The sequence below is a fragment of the Felis catus genome, chromosome E2 (assembly GCF_018350175.1).
Source record: "Felis catus isolate Fca126 chromosome E2, F.catus_Fca126_mat1.0, whole genome shotgun sequence".
Lineage (NCBI taxonomy): Eukaryota > Metazoa > Chordata > Mammalia > Carnivora > Felidae > Felis > Felis catus.
Window position 1 is genome coordinate 7,334,739 of NC_058382.1, and position 17,054 is coordinate 7,351,792.

General features: G+C 50.7%; 1 protein-coding gene across 2 annotated transcripts; it reads right to left on the bottom strand.

Annotated features, from left to right (window-relative positions):
• Window positions 1–6,186: 6,186 nt before the first annotated feature.
• LOC101097936 (kallikrein-1) lies at window positions 6,187–12,771 on the bottom strand. 2 transcript variants are annotated; one of them, XM_045046292.1, is made up of 5 exons: window positions 11,670–12,770; window positions 10,537–10,696; window positions 8,931–9,211; window positions 8,639–8,775; window positions 6,187–6,897 (listed from the first exon to the last, which is right to left on the bottom strand). In XM_045046292.1, the coding sequence occupies exons 1-5, from the start codon at window positions 11,713–11,715 to the stop codon at window positions 6,697–6,699; spliced, it is 825 nt and encodes a 274-aa protein (XP_044902227.1). In that variant the 5' UTR covers window positions 11,716–12,770; the 3' UTR covers window positions 6,187–6,696. The 2 variants fall into 2 exon arrangements, with proteins under 2 accessions (XP_044902227.1, XP_044902228.1); XM_045046293.1 differs by lacking the exon at window positions 8,639–8,775 and having other exon boundaries at window positions 6,717–6,897; window positions 11,670–12,771.
• Window positions 12,772–17,054: the final 4,283 nt, after the last annotated feature.

A 17,054-nucleotide genomic window follows, 5' to 3' on the forward strand; every position in this document is an offset into this window, starting at 1 on the left:
CTGCTGCTGTAACTAGGGGATGGTGAGAAGAATCATGAAGAGATATGGAGACTGAAGGCAGAGATGGGAGGGGGGAGACTGAGGGCCCAAGGAATTGTTATCATACTCTTTCCTGATAAATTATATTAATAAGAACATACTACTAAGAATTTCTATTCAAGAATATATTCATAAGTATATTATTTGGGAATCTATTCATCTGGAGATATTCCTCAAAATATATAGAGTAAGGAGTAAAATAACTAAAAGTGAAAAAAAACCATCCCCACTCATCAAAAAGGACTTAAAGATGTTTTTCAGGGGTGCCTGAGTGGCTCAATCAATTGAGCATCCGACTCTTGGTTTCAGCTTGGGTCAGGATCCCAAGGCTTGCATCAAGCCCCATGCTGGGGTCTACACTAAGTGTGAAGCCTGCTTAAGATTCCCCCTCTCTCTCTCTCTCCCTCCCTCCCTCCCCCTCTGCCCCTCTCCCCTGCTCATATGCTCGCGCTCTCTCTTGCTCTCTCTCTAAAAAAAGTAAAAATAAAAAAATAAAGATGGCTCTTAGAAAATAATAGAATGGGGGCTGGCTGGCTCAGTTGGTAGAGCATGTGACTCTTGATCTCGGGGTTGTGAGTTCAAGCCCTACATTGGACATGGAGCCTTAGAAAGAAAGAAGGAAAGAAAGAAAGAGAGAGGGGGGAGGGAGAGAAGAAGGAAGGAAGGAAGGAAGGAAGGAAGGAAGGAAGGAAGCAAATACAACAAACAAGATAAAAATGAATAAGGACACAGGTGATCTGAACAATAGGATTAACAAACTTTATTTAGGGGCACCTGAGTGGCTTAGTTAGTTAAGCATCAGACTTCAACTCAAGTCATGATCTCATGGTTCGTGAGTTCAAGCCCTGAGTAGGGCTCTGTGCTGACAGCTCAGAGCCTGGAGTCTGCTTCGGATCCCGTGTCTCCCTTTCTCTCTGCCCCTCTCCCCCTTCTCAAAAATAAACATTAAAAAAAAAATTTATTTAATTGTTACATATAGAACATTGCACCCCGTATCTGAAGAATACACAATCCGTCCAAAACACACATATCTACCAGAATGGCTAAAATTAAAAAGAATCGCAGTACCGAGTGTTGGTTAACGTGTAGAGTGGCTGTAACTCTCATACGTTGATGACGGGGTGTAAATGGTAAACTGCTTTGGAAAACAGTTTGACAATTTCTGAGAAAGATGAGCGTATGTCCACCTCATGACCAAGCAGGTCCACCCCTAGGTATTTATGTAAGAGCAATGAAAAAAAAAAAAAAAAAAAACAAAACAAAAAAAACACTTGCCAAGAACGCTCATAAAAGCTTTCCTCATAATAGCCAAAGTGGAAACAGCCCAAATGTCCATGAAAGGGTGAATAGACAAGCTATGACCTCTTCATTCAATAGAATGCTACTCACTAATAAAAGACAAATTAACCATTGATATACCCAACAACGTAGGTGCCTGTCACAATCGTTATGCTGAGTGAAAGAAGCCAGATACAAAATACCACACACTGTATGGTTCCTTTTATACATGAAATTCTCGCACAGATGAAACTAACCATGGGATGAGAAGGAGAAGTAGATGTGGAAACAGTGGGAAATGATGTGAGAGAACTTTCTGAGGTGATGGAAATTTTCTAGAACTTGACAGGAGTGAGGGCTACAGGGTTCATGCATTTGTCAAAACTCATTGAACTGTATACACTTGAAACCTGGATATTACACTCTATGTACGTCAATAAAAAAATTATACCTTCATAAAAAACTTGACACAGCATTTACAAAAAGTGACCAGATACTGAGCTATGAAGCAAGTCTCAACTCTCAAGTTTCAAAGTTATAATATACAAAGTATGTTGTCTGACCCCGCAAGGTAATTACAGCAGAAATCGGGACAAAAATAATTATGCAGAAAATCCCCACATGTTTTGATTTTCGAAATACGCTTCTAAATAACCCAGAGCTTGGGGCACCTGGGGGCTCAGTCGGTTGAGTGTCCAACTTCGACTCAGGTCATGGTCTCACGGTCCATGGGCTTGAGCCCTGCATCAGGCTCTGTGCCAATGGCTGGGAGCCTGGAGCCTGCTTCAGATTCTGTATCTCCCTTTCTCTCTGTTCCTCCCCTGCTTGCGTGCTCTCTCTCTTTCTCAAAAATAAATACAAATTTTTAAAAAAAGAAATTTTAAAAGTTTTTCTGTGCCATTTATTAGAGACGCACCAAAAGCTCATAGAAAAATTGAAAGCAAAAGATCAGGAAAGATTTTCCAAGAAATATTACCCCTAAGAATGACAGTATAGCTTTACTGATATCAGTCATATTAGGCATTAATACTAAAACCATCACTAAACAGAGCAGGTCACTACAGAGTAATAATTCTTCATAGAAATTTGTATAACAAATGCAACAATTCAAAATTTGAATATTTCTAATAAAATAGCTTCATAACACTTAATATAAAAATTAGTAGAAGTATACAGGGAGAAATGGATGTGTGAGATTTCAACGTCACTATCATGCAAAGGATTTGGTATCACACAGAGCACATTCTCCAACCAGGACGAAAGAAAATTTCAATTCAATATACACATCAACATAATACCAATACAAACAGAAGTTAAAACTCAACCACTCATCTGAGTAATTCATGATAAAAATGAAATCATAATGGGCAAAAATGGATGAAAAAGGCATAGTGGAAAATTTTTACACCTTAAAACTGGATGATAAATTAAATATGACATATGAGGGGCATCTGGATGTCTCAGTCCAACTCTTGATCTCAGCTCAGGAAGTCATAATCTCTCCATGGGATCAAGTCCCACATCGGGCTCTGCACTGACAGCAAGGAACCTGCTTGGGATTCTCTCGTTCCCTCTCTCTCTGCCCCTCTCCAGCTCTCTCTCATGCAAACATACACACACTCTCTCTCTCAAAATAAATAAACTTTAAACAATAAAAAATATGACCTGAAAACTTGTGCGGAGCAGAAGATTTATAGCTTTAAATAATTAGATTAAGGGCACCTGGCTGGCTCAGTCAGTAGAGCATGTGTCTTGATCTTGGAGTTGTGAGTTTGAGCCCCATGTTGGGTGTGTAGATTATTTAAAAATAAAATCTTTTAAGTGCCTGGGTGGCTCAGTCAATTGAGCCTCCAATTCTTGATTTTGGCTCAGGTCATGAGCTCCCAGTGGTGAGACTGAGCCCTCAGAGCTCTGTGCAGAGTATGGAGCTTGCTTAAGATTCTCTCTCTCTCTTTCTCTCTCTCTCTCTTCTCCTGCCCTTTCTCCCATTTGAACTCTATCTCTAAAATAAAATTTTTAATTAAAAATAAAATATAAGAAATAAAGAAAAAAAGGAAGGAAGAGAGGGAAAGGAAAGGAAAGGAAAGGAAAGGAAAAAGAAAAAGGGAAAGGAAAGGGAAAAGGAAAGAAAAAGAGGAATGGGTGAATATAAAGGACCCAAGGTGTTGACAAAGAATAGTGAATAACCCTAACTGAAAGGAAACTGAGGTAGAGAAACCTGCAGAAATGAAGAAGGGGGTGCTAGCTGGAGGTGAAAGTAGCTTGGGGCTCTGGATCAGAAGTCACTCTCAAAGGGATCATCCCTGGATCATGCTCTAAACACCCTGATTGGGGTCTGGGGGGTGGGTGGGCTGGGAGGGTGTGGGCTGTGAGACGGCAGTATCTGACCCCAAGGCACGTGTTCCCCAGCCGTAAGGGTAGGAGAGCCCTGCAAAGGGGAGCTTGTAAGCCTCAGTGTAGCTTCTGGAAGCAGTGGCCAACTCGAGGCCAGTCCAGCCCAGATTAGCCGAGTGAGTGAGTGAGTGATGGGTGGTTTCTGCATCCTGCCTCTCTGGCCCCATGTCAACCTTTGGGTCTCTGATGTCTCTGTCTCTCCATCTGTGAGTCTCTGAGTCTGTATTTCTGGCTCAGTAACCTCTTTCCTCCTCTGTCCCTCTATCTCTGTATCCTCCAGAGACAGCATTCATCAGCTCTCCTGTCCAGCTCTGTATCTCCATCACCTGATTCGGTCCAGCTCTGACACTCTTGCCTTCTCTCTCTCTCTCTCTATGCCCCCCACCCCCGCATCTCCATGTTTCTGAATCTCACGCTGTGTTTCTCTTTCTCCGATTTTTTTTGTCACTCTCATGCCATCTTCCCTCTGCTGCCACTGTTCAGAACTGTCGCTGACACTTTCTTTCTGTCTCCCTGCTGTCTCCCACTCCTGTCTCAGTGTCTCTAGGCTCTGCGTCTCAGGGCTGAAGTCTGAGGGTCAGGAGGAAATGCCCTTTCTGCCGCCCTTCCCTGCCCAGACATCTCCTGGGAGACAGTGGAAGAACGGAGTGAGAGGGAGGGTGGACAGACCCGAGCTAATGGCTTCAGACCCCACCCGAGGACTCGATGGACCCAGAGACTTCCCACAACTCTTGCATGGGCAAGAGAGGACCAGTCTTGGCCAGGGGGAGACTGCAAATGTGAGATGATGTGTGCACCCAGGTAGGTGTGCACCTGTTGTGTCTTGGGGAGAGGTGAAGTGTGGAGTCAGAAGGGTCCAGAAGAGGGGTTCCAATCTCTAGCTTTCTTTTTTTTTTTTTAATTTAAATCCAGGTTAGTTAACATACAGTGTAATAATGATTTCAGGCCAACCTCTAATGTTCTTCACGGGAGACCTTGTCCAGGCTTCACCCTCCAGAACCTTCCTTGGTCTTGACCCCGCCCCCTGAGCTCTGGCCCCACCCTGAGTCCTGACTCCTCTCCGCTGTGCTCTGACCCCGCCTCCAGGAGTCCAGGCCAACGGTGGCCAAAGCCCCATCTCTAATGGCACACAGTGCAGACCGCCCTGGCAGGGAGCCATCTTGCAGGGAGAAGGACTCCACTGCATCCCGCGGTGGGTTGGGTCCTCTTGGCTGTGCCCGTCGGGCTGGGGGCGGGGCTTCATCTCTGGGGTGGGCCCTGAGAAGAAGAGGGAACACTTTTCCTCAGCTGGGGAAAGATGTCAGAGGGGGAGAGGGGTTGCGACTGGGGATGGGTTGCTGCGGAATTGCTCGTGGATGGAATTGAGATGGGCCATCTCGGGTGGGAGCGCAGATGAGGGGGAGGCTGCCAGGGCCCTGACGAGCCGAGTGGGGGTGTGGGGGAGGGGTGTGCCCATCCACAGCAGCCTACAGCATCAGGCTGGGTCCTCACGGCCTTGGTGCGCACCAAGAGCCCGCCAGCCAGCCAGACCTCATGCTCACCAACCACAGACGGAACTCAGCAACCACAGGGCAGGATTCGGTCAGCAGCAGCCCCCTGATGTCTGGCTGGCACTTACATCCCAGAGTGAACTTTTCAGTCACTGTCACCGCCCATGTGCCCGTGGCGGGGGGGGGGGGGGGGGGGGGGGGGGGGGAGGGGGGGGGTGTCTCTCCCTAACAGCTCTGTCCCCAGTCCGTGTCTCTGAGCCTGGGTCCTGTCCCTAGGCGACAGCCCGAGCATCCTGCAGCAAGTGAACCCCCCCACTGGTGTCTGAGGGGGTCTGCCTCCAGTGCTGTGCACTGGCACTCCTTCTACTTCAGTTCCCTCTTGATCCCCTCTCTTTGGGGGCCTCATGGGCAGGAGGGGCTGAGGAAACTGTATTCCTTGGTTCACGGACCTTTGACCCAACATCCGTGACCGGCCCCTCCACTGTGTTTATATTCATTTCACCGACTCACACCCTCCACTGACCATTCCCTCTTGTCCCCATAATCCACTCCCACTCCCCACTCCTGAGAGGCACCCCGGCTAGTGTTTCACTGGACATCGTGACTTGACCGTGCTCTGCAGAATGAGTATTTGTGAGCACACGTTGTAATTTATGTAAAGCTATTATGCTCCATAACTCATGGTGTGTTCACGCATTTTCACTCATGGCTGTTTTTAAACTCCCATGCGTCTGCTTTGTACTTCCTACTCTGCTCGGGGCTTCATGGGGATGGTCTAGCACATGTCCCACAAAGAACACGGCCACCCCTGCCTTAAGGGTGTCTCTGCCGAACCTGATGTCTCCAGACATTGCCTAATGTCCCCTGGAGGTGGTAGTGGGTGGGAATTGCCCCCATTGGAAAACCACTGGTCTTCCCCTTCTGTCAACCTCAAAGGGCCATGGACTTGGGGCTGCGAAGGAACTGAGAAAAAGAGATGACGGTGTAGCGAGGCACAGGGGACCCCGAGCCAACAGCCCGAGGCACCAAGGTTTATTGTACATCTTCTTATATACGTTTTCAGGAAAAACAGGTCAGCAATGATTAACAGAAACTTAGCAAAGCATGTCCACAATGTACATCTGATTCAGCTATTGTACATATCTTGCGTAGGAGAGCAGTCTAGCAGATACATATGTTCTGATAAGAATCTTTACGACAGAAGCAAAGACAAAGAAGGGAGTGAACGCACTGTGCTATATACAGCTGGCTTCCTTTGAGCAAAACATCCTTATGTGCGTACTACAGAACAGACCACATTTCCCAAGGGCGATTCACTCAGGTCCTCTCGGGTCGTTTTTAACCTTACAATCTCAATCTCGAGTTCTCTCAGATCTTGGAGCCTGAATGAATATGCGCCTCTGGTCATTGTGGTGTTCTGTGTCCCACACCCTTCCACTTTGGGACACGGGCTGGGTGGGTCCTCCACATCTAAAAGCCAGAGGATGCCAGAATTTCATGTGTATTTGATTTGAGTAAGGGGAGGGGGAGGGCAGGAGCATTCAACTGTTGGCCAATATGGTCTCTTTATCCACTGCACATAGGGCATCACTTTGGTGTAGACAGCAGGCGTAGTGGGGCAGCGACATGGGATGTGGCCCCAGGACGTGATTCCTTGAAGCATACCATCACAGATCAGTGGGGTCCCTGAGTCCCCCTGCAGCACAAGGGGGAGAGAATGACAAAGGTCAGTGGTGGCGGCGGGGTTCTGCCTGTGGAGCCCCAGCTCTAACACCTGGGCTCACAGAGCTCGAGACAGCGACTCCCCAGCCCCAGGAGAGGACACAGTTCTCTCCAGAGTCCATTGCCAGAGGGCCAGGGGGATTCCAACAAAGGTGACAGTGGCTCAAGTCCTGGTCAATGGGGATGGGACTTCAGGGTCCAATTTCTGTGCAGGAGGCAGGGTCCAGGAGAATAGTCCCAGCTGACAGGTCAGTGGGGAGGAGGAGCGGAATCCATCTACAGGACCTTCTACATTCAGGACTCATCTCTGATGTCACTTCTCCGAAACAGCTTTTTTTGACAGGATACACCTCCACAGGGCACTGGAGAGCCATGGGAGGAGCATGAGATGAGATGAGATGAGATGAGAATGACCCACTGGGGCAGGACAGGGATGGAATAGAGGGGGAGAATGAGGGACAGAGGCGGGTGAAGAAGGCTGGGGTGAGGGTCCAGTCAGAACAAGGGCAAACATAGGTTGAACTAGGTAATGGACACGGAGGGACACTGGGTGAGACAGGTAGCAGAAGGGGCCAGGCTTGGGGAGGGATGGGTTGGGGGAGGGGAAGTTGGGGTGTGCCCCAGAGACTGGGGGACTCACAGACCCAGGGGGTGGAAGAGGAAGAGCAGGGCTCTTGGTGGAAAATGCTGGGCTCAGGTGGGGCTTGAGGAGGTGAGAGGCTGGGCTCCCACCTGCGTGTTGTGAGGGGGGGACGTCGTGAGTGTAGATGTCTCCTTGGAGCTGCTCAGCTGAGAGACTGGGGCCAGAGCTCAGATCATCCTGAGTCCCGTCTGCCCCTCTCCTCACTCGCACTCGCTCAGCACATCCTGAGGGCTCCCTTTAGAGGTATCAGGAGTGGACCCCTTCTCCCTCCCTGCCTGCACCCCGGCTAGTCCAGTCCTCACTCCGCCTCTCCTCACCCCTGTGGTCTCACCCCCACACAGATGCCCGAGGGACCCGTGAGGTGAGGCCCTGTCCTGCTTCTGCTCAACATCGCCCATGGCCCCTGGGTCCCTCAGAGGAACGGCCGCGTCCTCCCTGTGGTGCCAGGTGAGGCCCCTTTCTTCCCTCTGGCGTCACCTTCCCCCCTCCCCTTGCTCCCTGCGCTCCATCCACCCTGGCCCCGCTGACACCCTCACACACACCAGGCCCGCCTCCCCGGCCTCCTCTTCCCCCACGTTCCACACGGCTCACCCTCACCTGCTGCAGGTGTTTCCTCCCTGTCTCCCCTTCTGCACGCCTTCTCCTCCCCCGTCACACCTGCTGTCTCCCCCAGCTCCACTGGGTCACCTCCTGACATGCACTATGCCTTCTGGGTCAGGTTCACTGTTTCTGCCTGTGCCCCCTGCCACAGTGGGGCTCCAGGAGGGGCGCTGTTCTCTGTCTGGTCCCTGCGGGCTTCTCAGGGGTTAGGTTGGTGTTGGGCACGTGATGGATGCTGAGCTGAAACGTGCTGCACGGAGAAGGGGGTGGACTGTGGTGTGGACGGAGGTGCGGGTAGTGCCAGATGGGGTGTGGGACAGGGTAGGGCAGGCGCGGAGGCCCTGGGGGGCGGGGCTACAGCTGGGCCGGGCGGTGGGACAGATGCCTGGTGAACCCTCCCACCCCAGTTCTGAATCTGATACCCCCCCCCCCGCCAAGCCATGGATGGCCCCAAGGGTACAGGCTGGCTCACCAGACAGTTGTCGCTGTTGCCCTCCCAGGGTCTGGCGCATAACATGTGATCTGTCACCTTCTGGGAGTGGGCCTTGGCACATTCATCACTGGGCAGGAGTCTGAGGTCCACACACTGGACATCGCCTATGTATGTGACTAGGACCCGGGGGGAAAAGGGCTGTGGCCAGACTCCTGGTGGCTCCTCAGCCCCTCCTACCTCAGACCGTGGAGTCCGGGTCCCCAGCCCTCTCTTCCTTACACCCCAGTGTCTGGGCTCCAGGCTGCACAGTCTGGCCCTGGAGTATGCTTACCAGGTTGGATGCCGCCCCAGCCAAAACTGTAGCAGATGCTCTGCAATTTGGGTTCCTGGACGGGCAGCTTCAGGATCCTCACAGTTTCTCTTTTCTGGACGGGCTCTGCCAGGCGGAGCCGCGTGAGGTCACGGCTGTAGTGCTCTCCCGGAAGGCGGGTGTGGTTCTCCAGGAGACTCAGGTTGAATCCAGGGTGGGGGAAGCTTGTAACTCGGTGGAATAATTGGGCTGTGCCTTCCCTCTCAAACAGGTTGCGGCGACCCACCCAGAGCTGGTAATAGCTGGGGGAGAGAGAGGGTCCCAGGGAATGAGGAGAGAGGAGGGGGAGGAGATGGGGCCAGGGAGCATGGGGGAGGGTCCCGGAGAGAGAGAAGCGAGGAGTAAACACGGAGGGAGGCCGTGCAGGAAGGATTTAGAGTCATGGAGAAATAGAGACCTTGAGAAAACAGAAGGTTGTAACAGCATGAAGGGCAGATCCAGAGACAAAGAGAAGCAGTGAAAAAGAGAGAGCTTGACACAGAAGCAGGAATGAGGCAGAGGGGAGAACAGTGAGCCAGAAGGAGCACAAAAGAGACAGGAGAGGAAGAGAAACGGCAGCAACCCTGAGAAAGGGTCTCAGGGAAGAAGCAGGAGTGAAGGAACAGACAGGGAAGGAGAAGGAGCAGCAGGCGAAGTGACAGAAAGACGAAGAAGCAAAGGAAGATAGTGAGGAATACAGGCGGTGGGGGTGGGGAGGCAGCAAGAGAGAGAACAGGGAGGGAGGACAGGAAGGGCGGGGGAGGGGCCTGGGACCTGCTCAGGTGTGGCTGGGGCTGTGGGGTGGGGTCCCCAGCAGAGGGTGACCTGGTCCCAAGCCCAAGGATGGAGTTCCCCTCCCTCCCTCTCCCCTCCTCCCACTCCTTCCTCTTCCTCCTCTTTCTCCACCCCCCTCCTCCTACATCTCCCCCTCCTTTTCCTCTTCGTTTTCCTCCTCTGCTTCCTTCCTCTCCGCCCCCCCCCCATCCTTCCTCTAGGGTTCCCATTAGGCTCCAGCTGAAACCAGCCTTTCCCTGTATCCCCCTGGAGTGGATCACTATCCTGGAAGGAGGGGCTGGGCACGTGAGAAGACCCCCCCCCTCACACAGAGACATGGTAGGACAATCCCTTCCTTTCCTCTGGGGTCCCCCTCAGTCCCATCCTGGGGGGGGGGTGCTCAGCAGTGAAGGGGGAGAGGGAGTGAGACAGAGATCAGGAGACACAGAGATGGAGGGTGAGACATACAGTGACAGGGATGCAGTAGAGGGACCCAGAGATGGACAGAGACAGGGAGAGACACAGTGGCCCAGAGACCAAAGACAGGGAAACAGAGAAGAATCTTAGTCACACAATACAGTTACGGAGAGACACAGAGAGACTGGAGGGGGAGACATAGGAGCACTGTGACAAGGAGAGACAGAGAGACACAGGTGCCAATGGAGGGCTTTCCTGGGGTTGTCCCTGCCACTCTCCATGACATAGACCATTAATGTCTTTCTTTCCCTGAGCCCCCCAGCCTCCCCTGAGGTTAACCCGGGACAGTGCTTGGTTTTCATTCCTGCCCCCTCCCCAGACCCTCTGCCCCACTTACTCGTTTATGCAATGGGCAGCTGTGAGCACCCACTGGGGGTGCACTAGGATGCCCCTACACCTGTTATTGGTGAAATTGTACACAAGCGTCTGCCAGGGTTGGAAATTCTTCTCACAGCCCCAGTATCCCATGGCCTGGGGATGAATCTGAGGCACAGTACCTGTGGAAGGGGTGCTAGGTCAGGACAGGTGGGAGGGGACACTGGGGCTGGGAGGTCCTGGGCTAAAAGACAGAGCAGTGCTCTGAGGTCAAAGGGACCTTGGTCGTAAAGGAGCAGACTGAGGGGCTGGGGACATGGCAAGGGGTGTGGGAAGGGTCTGGAATTCTCCATCAATCCTTTAATTGTGTTGGCGGCCGGTCCCAGGTGGGGAGACTTTCTTCTGAGATAGACCCATCCCATGGATCAGGTAGGAGACAAGGCAGCATCTGGAACAACTTGTGATGTGGAGGCCAGGTGTTGGGGAATGATTTGGAGGTCTTGGCCTGGGGGACAGGTGGCCTTGGTGGAGGTGTTGGCTCAGAGAAGAGGAAAGGGTTCTAGGAACCAGTGTTAAGAACCCCAAAAGAGAGGGTCGCTGATTAGAAGAGAAGAATTTGGGGGGTCTTAAGGTGCCTCAGGCTTAGATACTTCTATGCCTAGGATGGGACTTTCAGGTTCTGAGAAGGTTTCAGTATTTAAGGGATGGGGCAGAGAGCCAACAACTGGATGGCAAAGGTCACCCAGGGGGTCAGGAACCACAGCACTGAACCCTAGAGAACTAGGAGGAGGGAGGGGATGATTAGGATCCCAGGGTCCAGTGAAGAGGGGGCACTCCTTGGAAGAATTGGGGAACCCCAAAGACAGAGACAGAGATGGCCCCAGGCTGTGCCTGTCTGGTAACTGTCTGAGGAAGCAGGAGGCCAGTGTGGCAGTAAGGACTGTGAGGAATGAGCAGTGTGGAGAGCTAAGGAAGGTTTTGGGGTGAGAATGGGAGAGGTAGGAGGCACCTGGTACCCTGTCGGGGCTGGACTGAGGGCTGGGAAAATGGGCTGCACTGCCTGGTGAGAGGGGAAGGCCTTATGCAGGCAGGGGGTGGGTGAGGGTTTCATGAGAGTCAGGGCCCCTTTGCCTCTCCCAGATCCACTATACTCACCGATCAGCCCCAGGGACACTGTCAGGCACAGGACCAAGAACCACATGGTGGCAGGGGTGTCCAAGAGGTGGCAGACAGTGAGCTAGTAGCTGGGGAGCAACCTCGGGGAGGCTTTAAATACCTACACCCCCAGGGCCCCGCCCCTACTCTGCCGCCACCCAGAAGCTGGCCAAGGCCTGCCCTTCCTTCTGGGTGTGGACAGCCCCAGCCCCCCACCCCCAGCCCTATGGAAGGGATGACAGAGTAAGCACCTGTTGTTCTTAGGTCCTCAACCATGCTTATGGTTATCCATGGTTATGGTTAACCATGCTTATCCTTAGCCATGCTGGATGTATTCCGGGGTCTGAAACCAAAGGGGCCAGGGCTTATGGCTCTGTCGCCTTGCTCGCAGTGAGGGGGAGGCCCAGAAAGACAGAATCCACAGCTTTGGAGAATCTTGATGCCCATTACAAAGCCTCAGATGCCTAAATCCCAAGTGAGATTTTGCACACCAAAGCCCATTGTACCTTCAAATACTTGCACTATGTCTCTGGAGCTCTCTGATCTCTGCACCTCCCTGAGCCAAGATGCCTGTTCCCCCAACTTCCCACATCCCTGAACTATGAGCTTTGGCTTTCAGAACTCCCTGATTCCTATACTTCCAGATGCAGGAACTAGTTCCCTTATTACATTGTTCCCCTAAAAATCAATTCTTGGGATCTCAGAGCTCCACAATCCCAGGGCTTACCAGACTGAGATATGAAATCCCAAAGGTCTCCTGGGGCGAGTTGCCTAGCATCTCAAAATCCAACGTTCTGCAAATGCTGGGGTCCCAACATCACAACCCGTCCCAACTCCCCAAACCTCTCCCTGGGCACCTGATGACCCAGGACACCCAGATGACCTGACCTTCCAGGTCAAGAGTATCCTCTAGAAAATCCAGTGGCCCCGTTCCAGTAAATTTTTAGATCTAGGGGGACACCGAGCTAGTGAACCTCAGGATTAAGTGGCATTGAAAATCACATTTGGGGGGGTGCCTGGGTGGCTTGGTTGGTTGAGTGTCCAACTTCAGCTCAGGTCATGATCTCACAGCTTGTGAGTTCAAGCCCTGCCTTGGGCTCTGTGCTGACAGCTCAGAGCATGGAGCCTAGTTCAGATTCTGTGTCCACCTCTCTCTCTGCCCCTCCCCCACTAACACTCTGTGTCTCTCTCTCAAAAATAAATAAACATTAAAAAAAAGAAAATCACATTTTGGAGCCTCAGAAAAGAAGGAAAAGGTAGAGCCTCATGGCCTCCAATGTTGACCTGCAAGGTTTCCTCGGGGCTATAGAAAGAATATCTGTGTCCCCTCAAATTCATATACAGAACTTCTACTCCCCAGTGTGACAGTTGGAGGAAATGGAGCTTTGGGGAAGTATTATGTCATAAAGGTGACCCCTTTGCTATGTTAAAACACAGCGAGAAGACAGCCATCTATGAGCCATGAAGCAGGCTCTCACCCGTGGGACACATGTAGGTCCAACCCCTGCCATGTCAAGCACTTGATCAAATCTTCCCCCTCTCTGAGCTGAGGAACATGAGAAGCTCCCAAGATAGGAAGTGAGAGAAGTGGTCTCAGACACTCACAAATTAAGACCATAAAGGCTGGGGTAAAAGAATATACTTAGTCAGTGATCTGACCTCCCCCCCACACAGATCAGTGTCACCCTATGGGAGAAGTATGCCTCAGACTGAGTGAGGAACCTCTGGATACAGGCCCCAATCCCCATCCTAATCCCCACACACAACCTCAACCCAATCCCAGTACAGCCCAACCCAACCAGCCCCAACCCCACACAGGTCCAACCCGAGGCAAACGAACCCACCCAATTTAGCCTAACCAAACACAGCCCCCACATCTTCTCCATTCAAAATCAAACCAAACCCACATCGTCCTCACATCCAGCACAACCCAATCTTAACCTCCAGATCTTCTACATCCCCAGTACATCTCCCACCATCCCCAATTCAACCCCCACATCTTTCCCATCCAAATCAAACCAAAACCATTCCAAACGCTAACAATGCCATCTAAAACCAACCCTCAGGCACCTGGGTGGCTCAGTCGGTTAAGCGTCCGACTTCAGCTCAGGTCACGATCTCGCGGTCCGTGAGTTCGAGCCCCACGTAGGGCTCTGGGCTGATGGCTCAGAGCCTGGAGCCTGCTTCGGATTCTGTGTCTCCTTCTCTCTCTGCCCCTCCCCCATTCATGCTCTGTCTCTCTCTGTCTCAAAAATAAATAAATGTTAAAAAAAAACATTTAATAATAATAATAATAATAATAATAAAACCAACCCTCACAACATCCAGCCCAAAGCTTATCCAACCCAATCCAACCCTGTTCCCAGTACAAACATAACCACAACTCCACCTCCATTCTAACTTTTCCTACTCCATCCCCAACCCTATCCAAAGCCTTTTCTCTGGGGCAAGGGAAACCCTACCTAACCCCATCCCACTCCTAAGCCTGCCCACATCCCTCCTCCACCCATGATCCCCTTTAGGCTATGACCTCACAGGAGTCTGTGCTCCCACTCTCCCTGCCTGCACACAACATGGTGTCCAGCAGAGGGCCTGGGGAGTCCTTGTTACAAGATGTGGCCAAGATAGCACTGTCCTTGCATAATGCAATGTGTCAGGGAGACTGATTCACTGGGGAGGTAAGTGAGTTTAGAGTGGACCCATAAGATCAGGCCTCTGATCCCTCTGCCAACAAACCCGAGTCCTGGCTTTTGGATAGCAGCCTTGTAACCCTTCTCAAGCACCTTACTACCCCCTGCCTTCCAGGGTTTCTGAGCTTCTTATCCCACAAAGGCCTAAGTCAGACCCAAGCAGGCCATATCTACAAGGGGGCAGTCATGGGCAGTGCCATGCAGTACATGTGACTAATGGGGCCACATGACTTGGCCAAACTCTATGTCATACAAGGTTATGAATGTGGTCATACTATTTCAGGAATGTACACACATGAGAATCAGAGGTTTAGACTTAAGTACTGATATGGACAGCACTTGAAGCTGAAATTCACTTGACGTATACATGTGATGCCAGAATCACAGCAGGTGTTCATATGTGCATATGAACGTAGGTAGTTAAGACATAAGTGCATATGCACACATACGCAAAGCTTTGGATGTACAAACTCAGACCTAAATTCACAGTCTCCAATGGAGGTCTGGACATCCAGTGTCAGACATGCACACACTTGTACACAGGGTCTAGACATACAAGCTGGGGTCCTGATAAGGATACACAGGGCAGAGGCATCCATATGCACTCAGGCCCCTAAAGGCATGTTCACAAACATGCATCTATAAAATGGTATGATATCCAGAATTTTAGCTAGGTGTGTTTCCATTTCCTCATCTGTTAAATGAGGGTTGTTGTAAGGTTAAATAGGTGTGCGTGTGTGTGTGTGTGTGTGTGTGTGTGTGTGTGTGTTTCACAATGCTTAGAACATAGCGACTGCTTAATAAATATTAGTTCCTTTAATCAAGGATACATGATATATATGGGGCATATATTTGGATATTCAAGTTGTGGACACAAATATGGTCAAAGTCAAACATATGTGCAGACCCCAAAAAGATAGCCAAGGTCAAATACTTGATGAATCTGCAAACCACTTAGTGGTGATTCAAAGTTGCAGGCACAAACACAGAGGCCAAGCATTCAGATGTGGCCTTAGTGAATCAGACCCCAGGGCATCACCTGGACACAGGGCTGGGCATTGAAGATGTAAGAGACATAGGCGGAGATACAGGCAGCCAGGACCGGACATATTTACCCATATCTACATCAGCCTCCAAGCCAGATGCTTGATATTCAAGGTCTCTCATTGGGTTTCACATATGATGACAAGGTTCACAATTGCAGGCAAGTAGGAGACAGGTAGGGCCTTGCACTCTTGCCACATATAGATACACACACACACACACACACACACACACACAGGTGCCAACACTGGGGCGGGATCTGATATAGATCCTACAGATCCAACGACCACGCTAATCCCCCTGTTGTTGGGATCTGGATCTGGAACTCTGGTGACCACAGGGCAGCAGATGTAGTGGATGAAGTGCTTGAGGAAAACAGAGTGATGTTGTCTTACAGGGAAAGGTACAGGGTGAGAATTGGCTCATGTTGGGAGAAATTCTCCAGTGGTATGTCACATGTCTTCAGAGCAAAGGAATAAATACATTTTATACTCTAGACTGTCTATCAAGTTTGTTTGTCCATCATGCAGCCTTTCAAGATAGTATCTCCCTCAGAGAAGGTTTGTTTGCTGTCCATGATAACCAAGATAATATCTGTTTACGGCCAAGGACATTAAACAAAGTATGTCCCTCCAAGCATGTTTGCATATGGCCCAGAATTATAAAGATAATATCTCCATCAGGGACAAATTTTGGGCAGGTTTGCCTGCAGACCCCTTATCCTTAAGATTAAGGTTTCCTAGCGCTGTCTCTGGTCTATCTCAAAATTAAAAAAAAAAAAAGGTTTCTAAGCTCCAGTCCTTCCTTCCTTGGCTGTGGCACAAACCACTGTGTGCACAGAATCCACCTATGCTCCTCTGATCACCCCCATGGGACTTGGGGGGCAAGGCAAACTGAGGCGAATATAAAACTCATGCTACCTGCTGCGCCGTGAAGAGTAAAATCCTACCTCTGACCCAGGATCTGGCGTGTTCTGCCAGTACTCATGAAACTGGCCAGCTAATGTTTGTTTGCAAGTCAATAAAATCGTACACTCTTCAGAGTTCTTGACAAACAGCTAGGCGCTGAGGCACCACCTGGTCAGATGGAGCTGGGGTGGATAGGGAAACTGCTGCATGAAGCAACATGGTGGAGGACAGACCAGGACTGAGCTGAATTCTGGGGGAGAGTTGTAAGCTGTGGAGAAGCTGGACCCTTCTCCCAGATGGATCCCTCCAGACACAAATTCATTCCACCTGCTGCTTGAGAAAATTCCTTTCACATCTCATGTCCCTCCCCATCCCGCAAAGAGCTCTTCCTTCCAGGTTCTCTATCTGGGGCGAGTATACTGTTCCCTGAGGCATGAGGACAGACCCCAGGTGCTTCACAGCCTTGAAAACACAGGCCATATCACACTTGCTCCCTGGATCTTCTCCATGCCCGAGGCTGTAACTCAGACCACATCTCTATTTGGACCCTCTCCACATTATCCTCCCTTTAGTCAGGGTTTCCCCATATGCAGCCTTTCTGACTTCAGGATGTTCTTCCTTCCCAATCATGCCTTCCTTTTAGCAACAATCACCCAGATGGCTGATTTCATTTGGCATTGTAATTTGGCCACTCATGGGGGGATGGGCAGAGAGAGAGGGAGAGAGAATCTCAAGCAGGTTCC

What these genes read in the sequence shown, in the direction of transcription:
- LOC101097936 (XM_045046292.1), bottom strand. Translation starts at nt 11,715, where the DNA reads ATGTGGTTCTTGGTCCTGTGCCTGACAGTGTCCCTGGGGCTGATCG. An exon ending in AGTGTCCCTGGGGCTGATCG is followed by an intron (nt 10,697 to 11,669) that starts GTGAGTATAGTG and finishes CCCCTTCCACAG; the next exon opens with GTACTGTGCCTCAGATTCAT. An exon ending in CTGGGGCGGCATCCAACCTG is followed by an intron (nt 8,776 to 8,930) that starts GTAAGCATACTC and finishes CCCGGGTCCTAG; the next exon opens with TCACATACATAGGCGATGTC.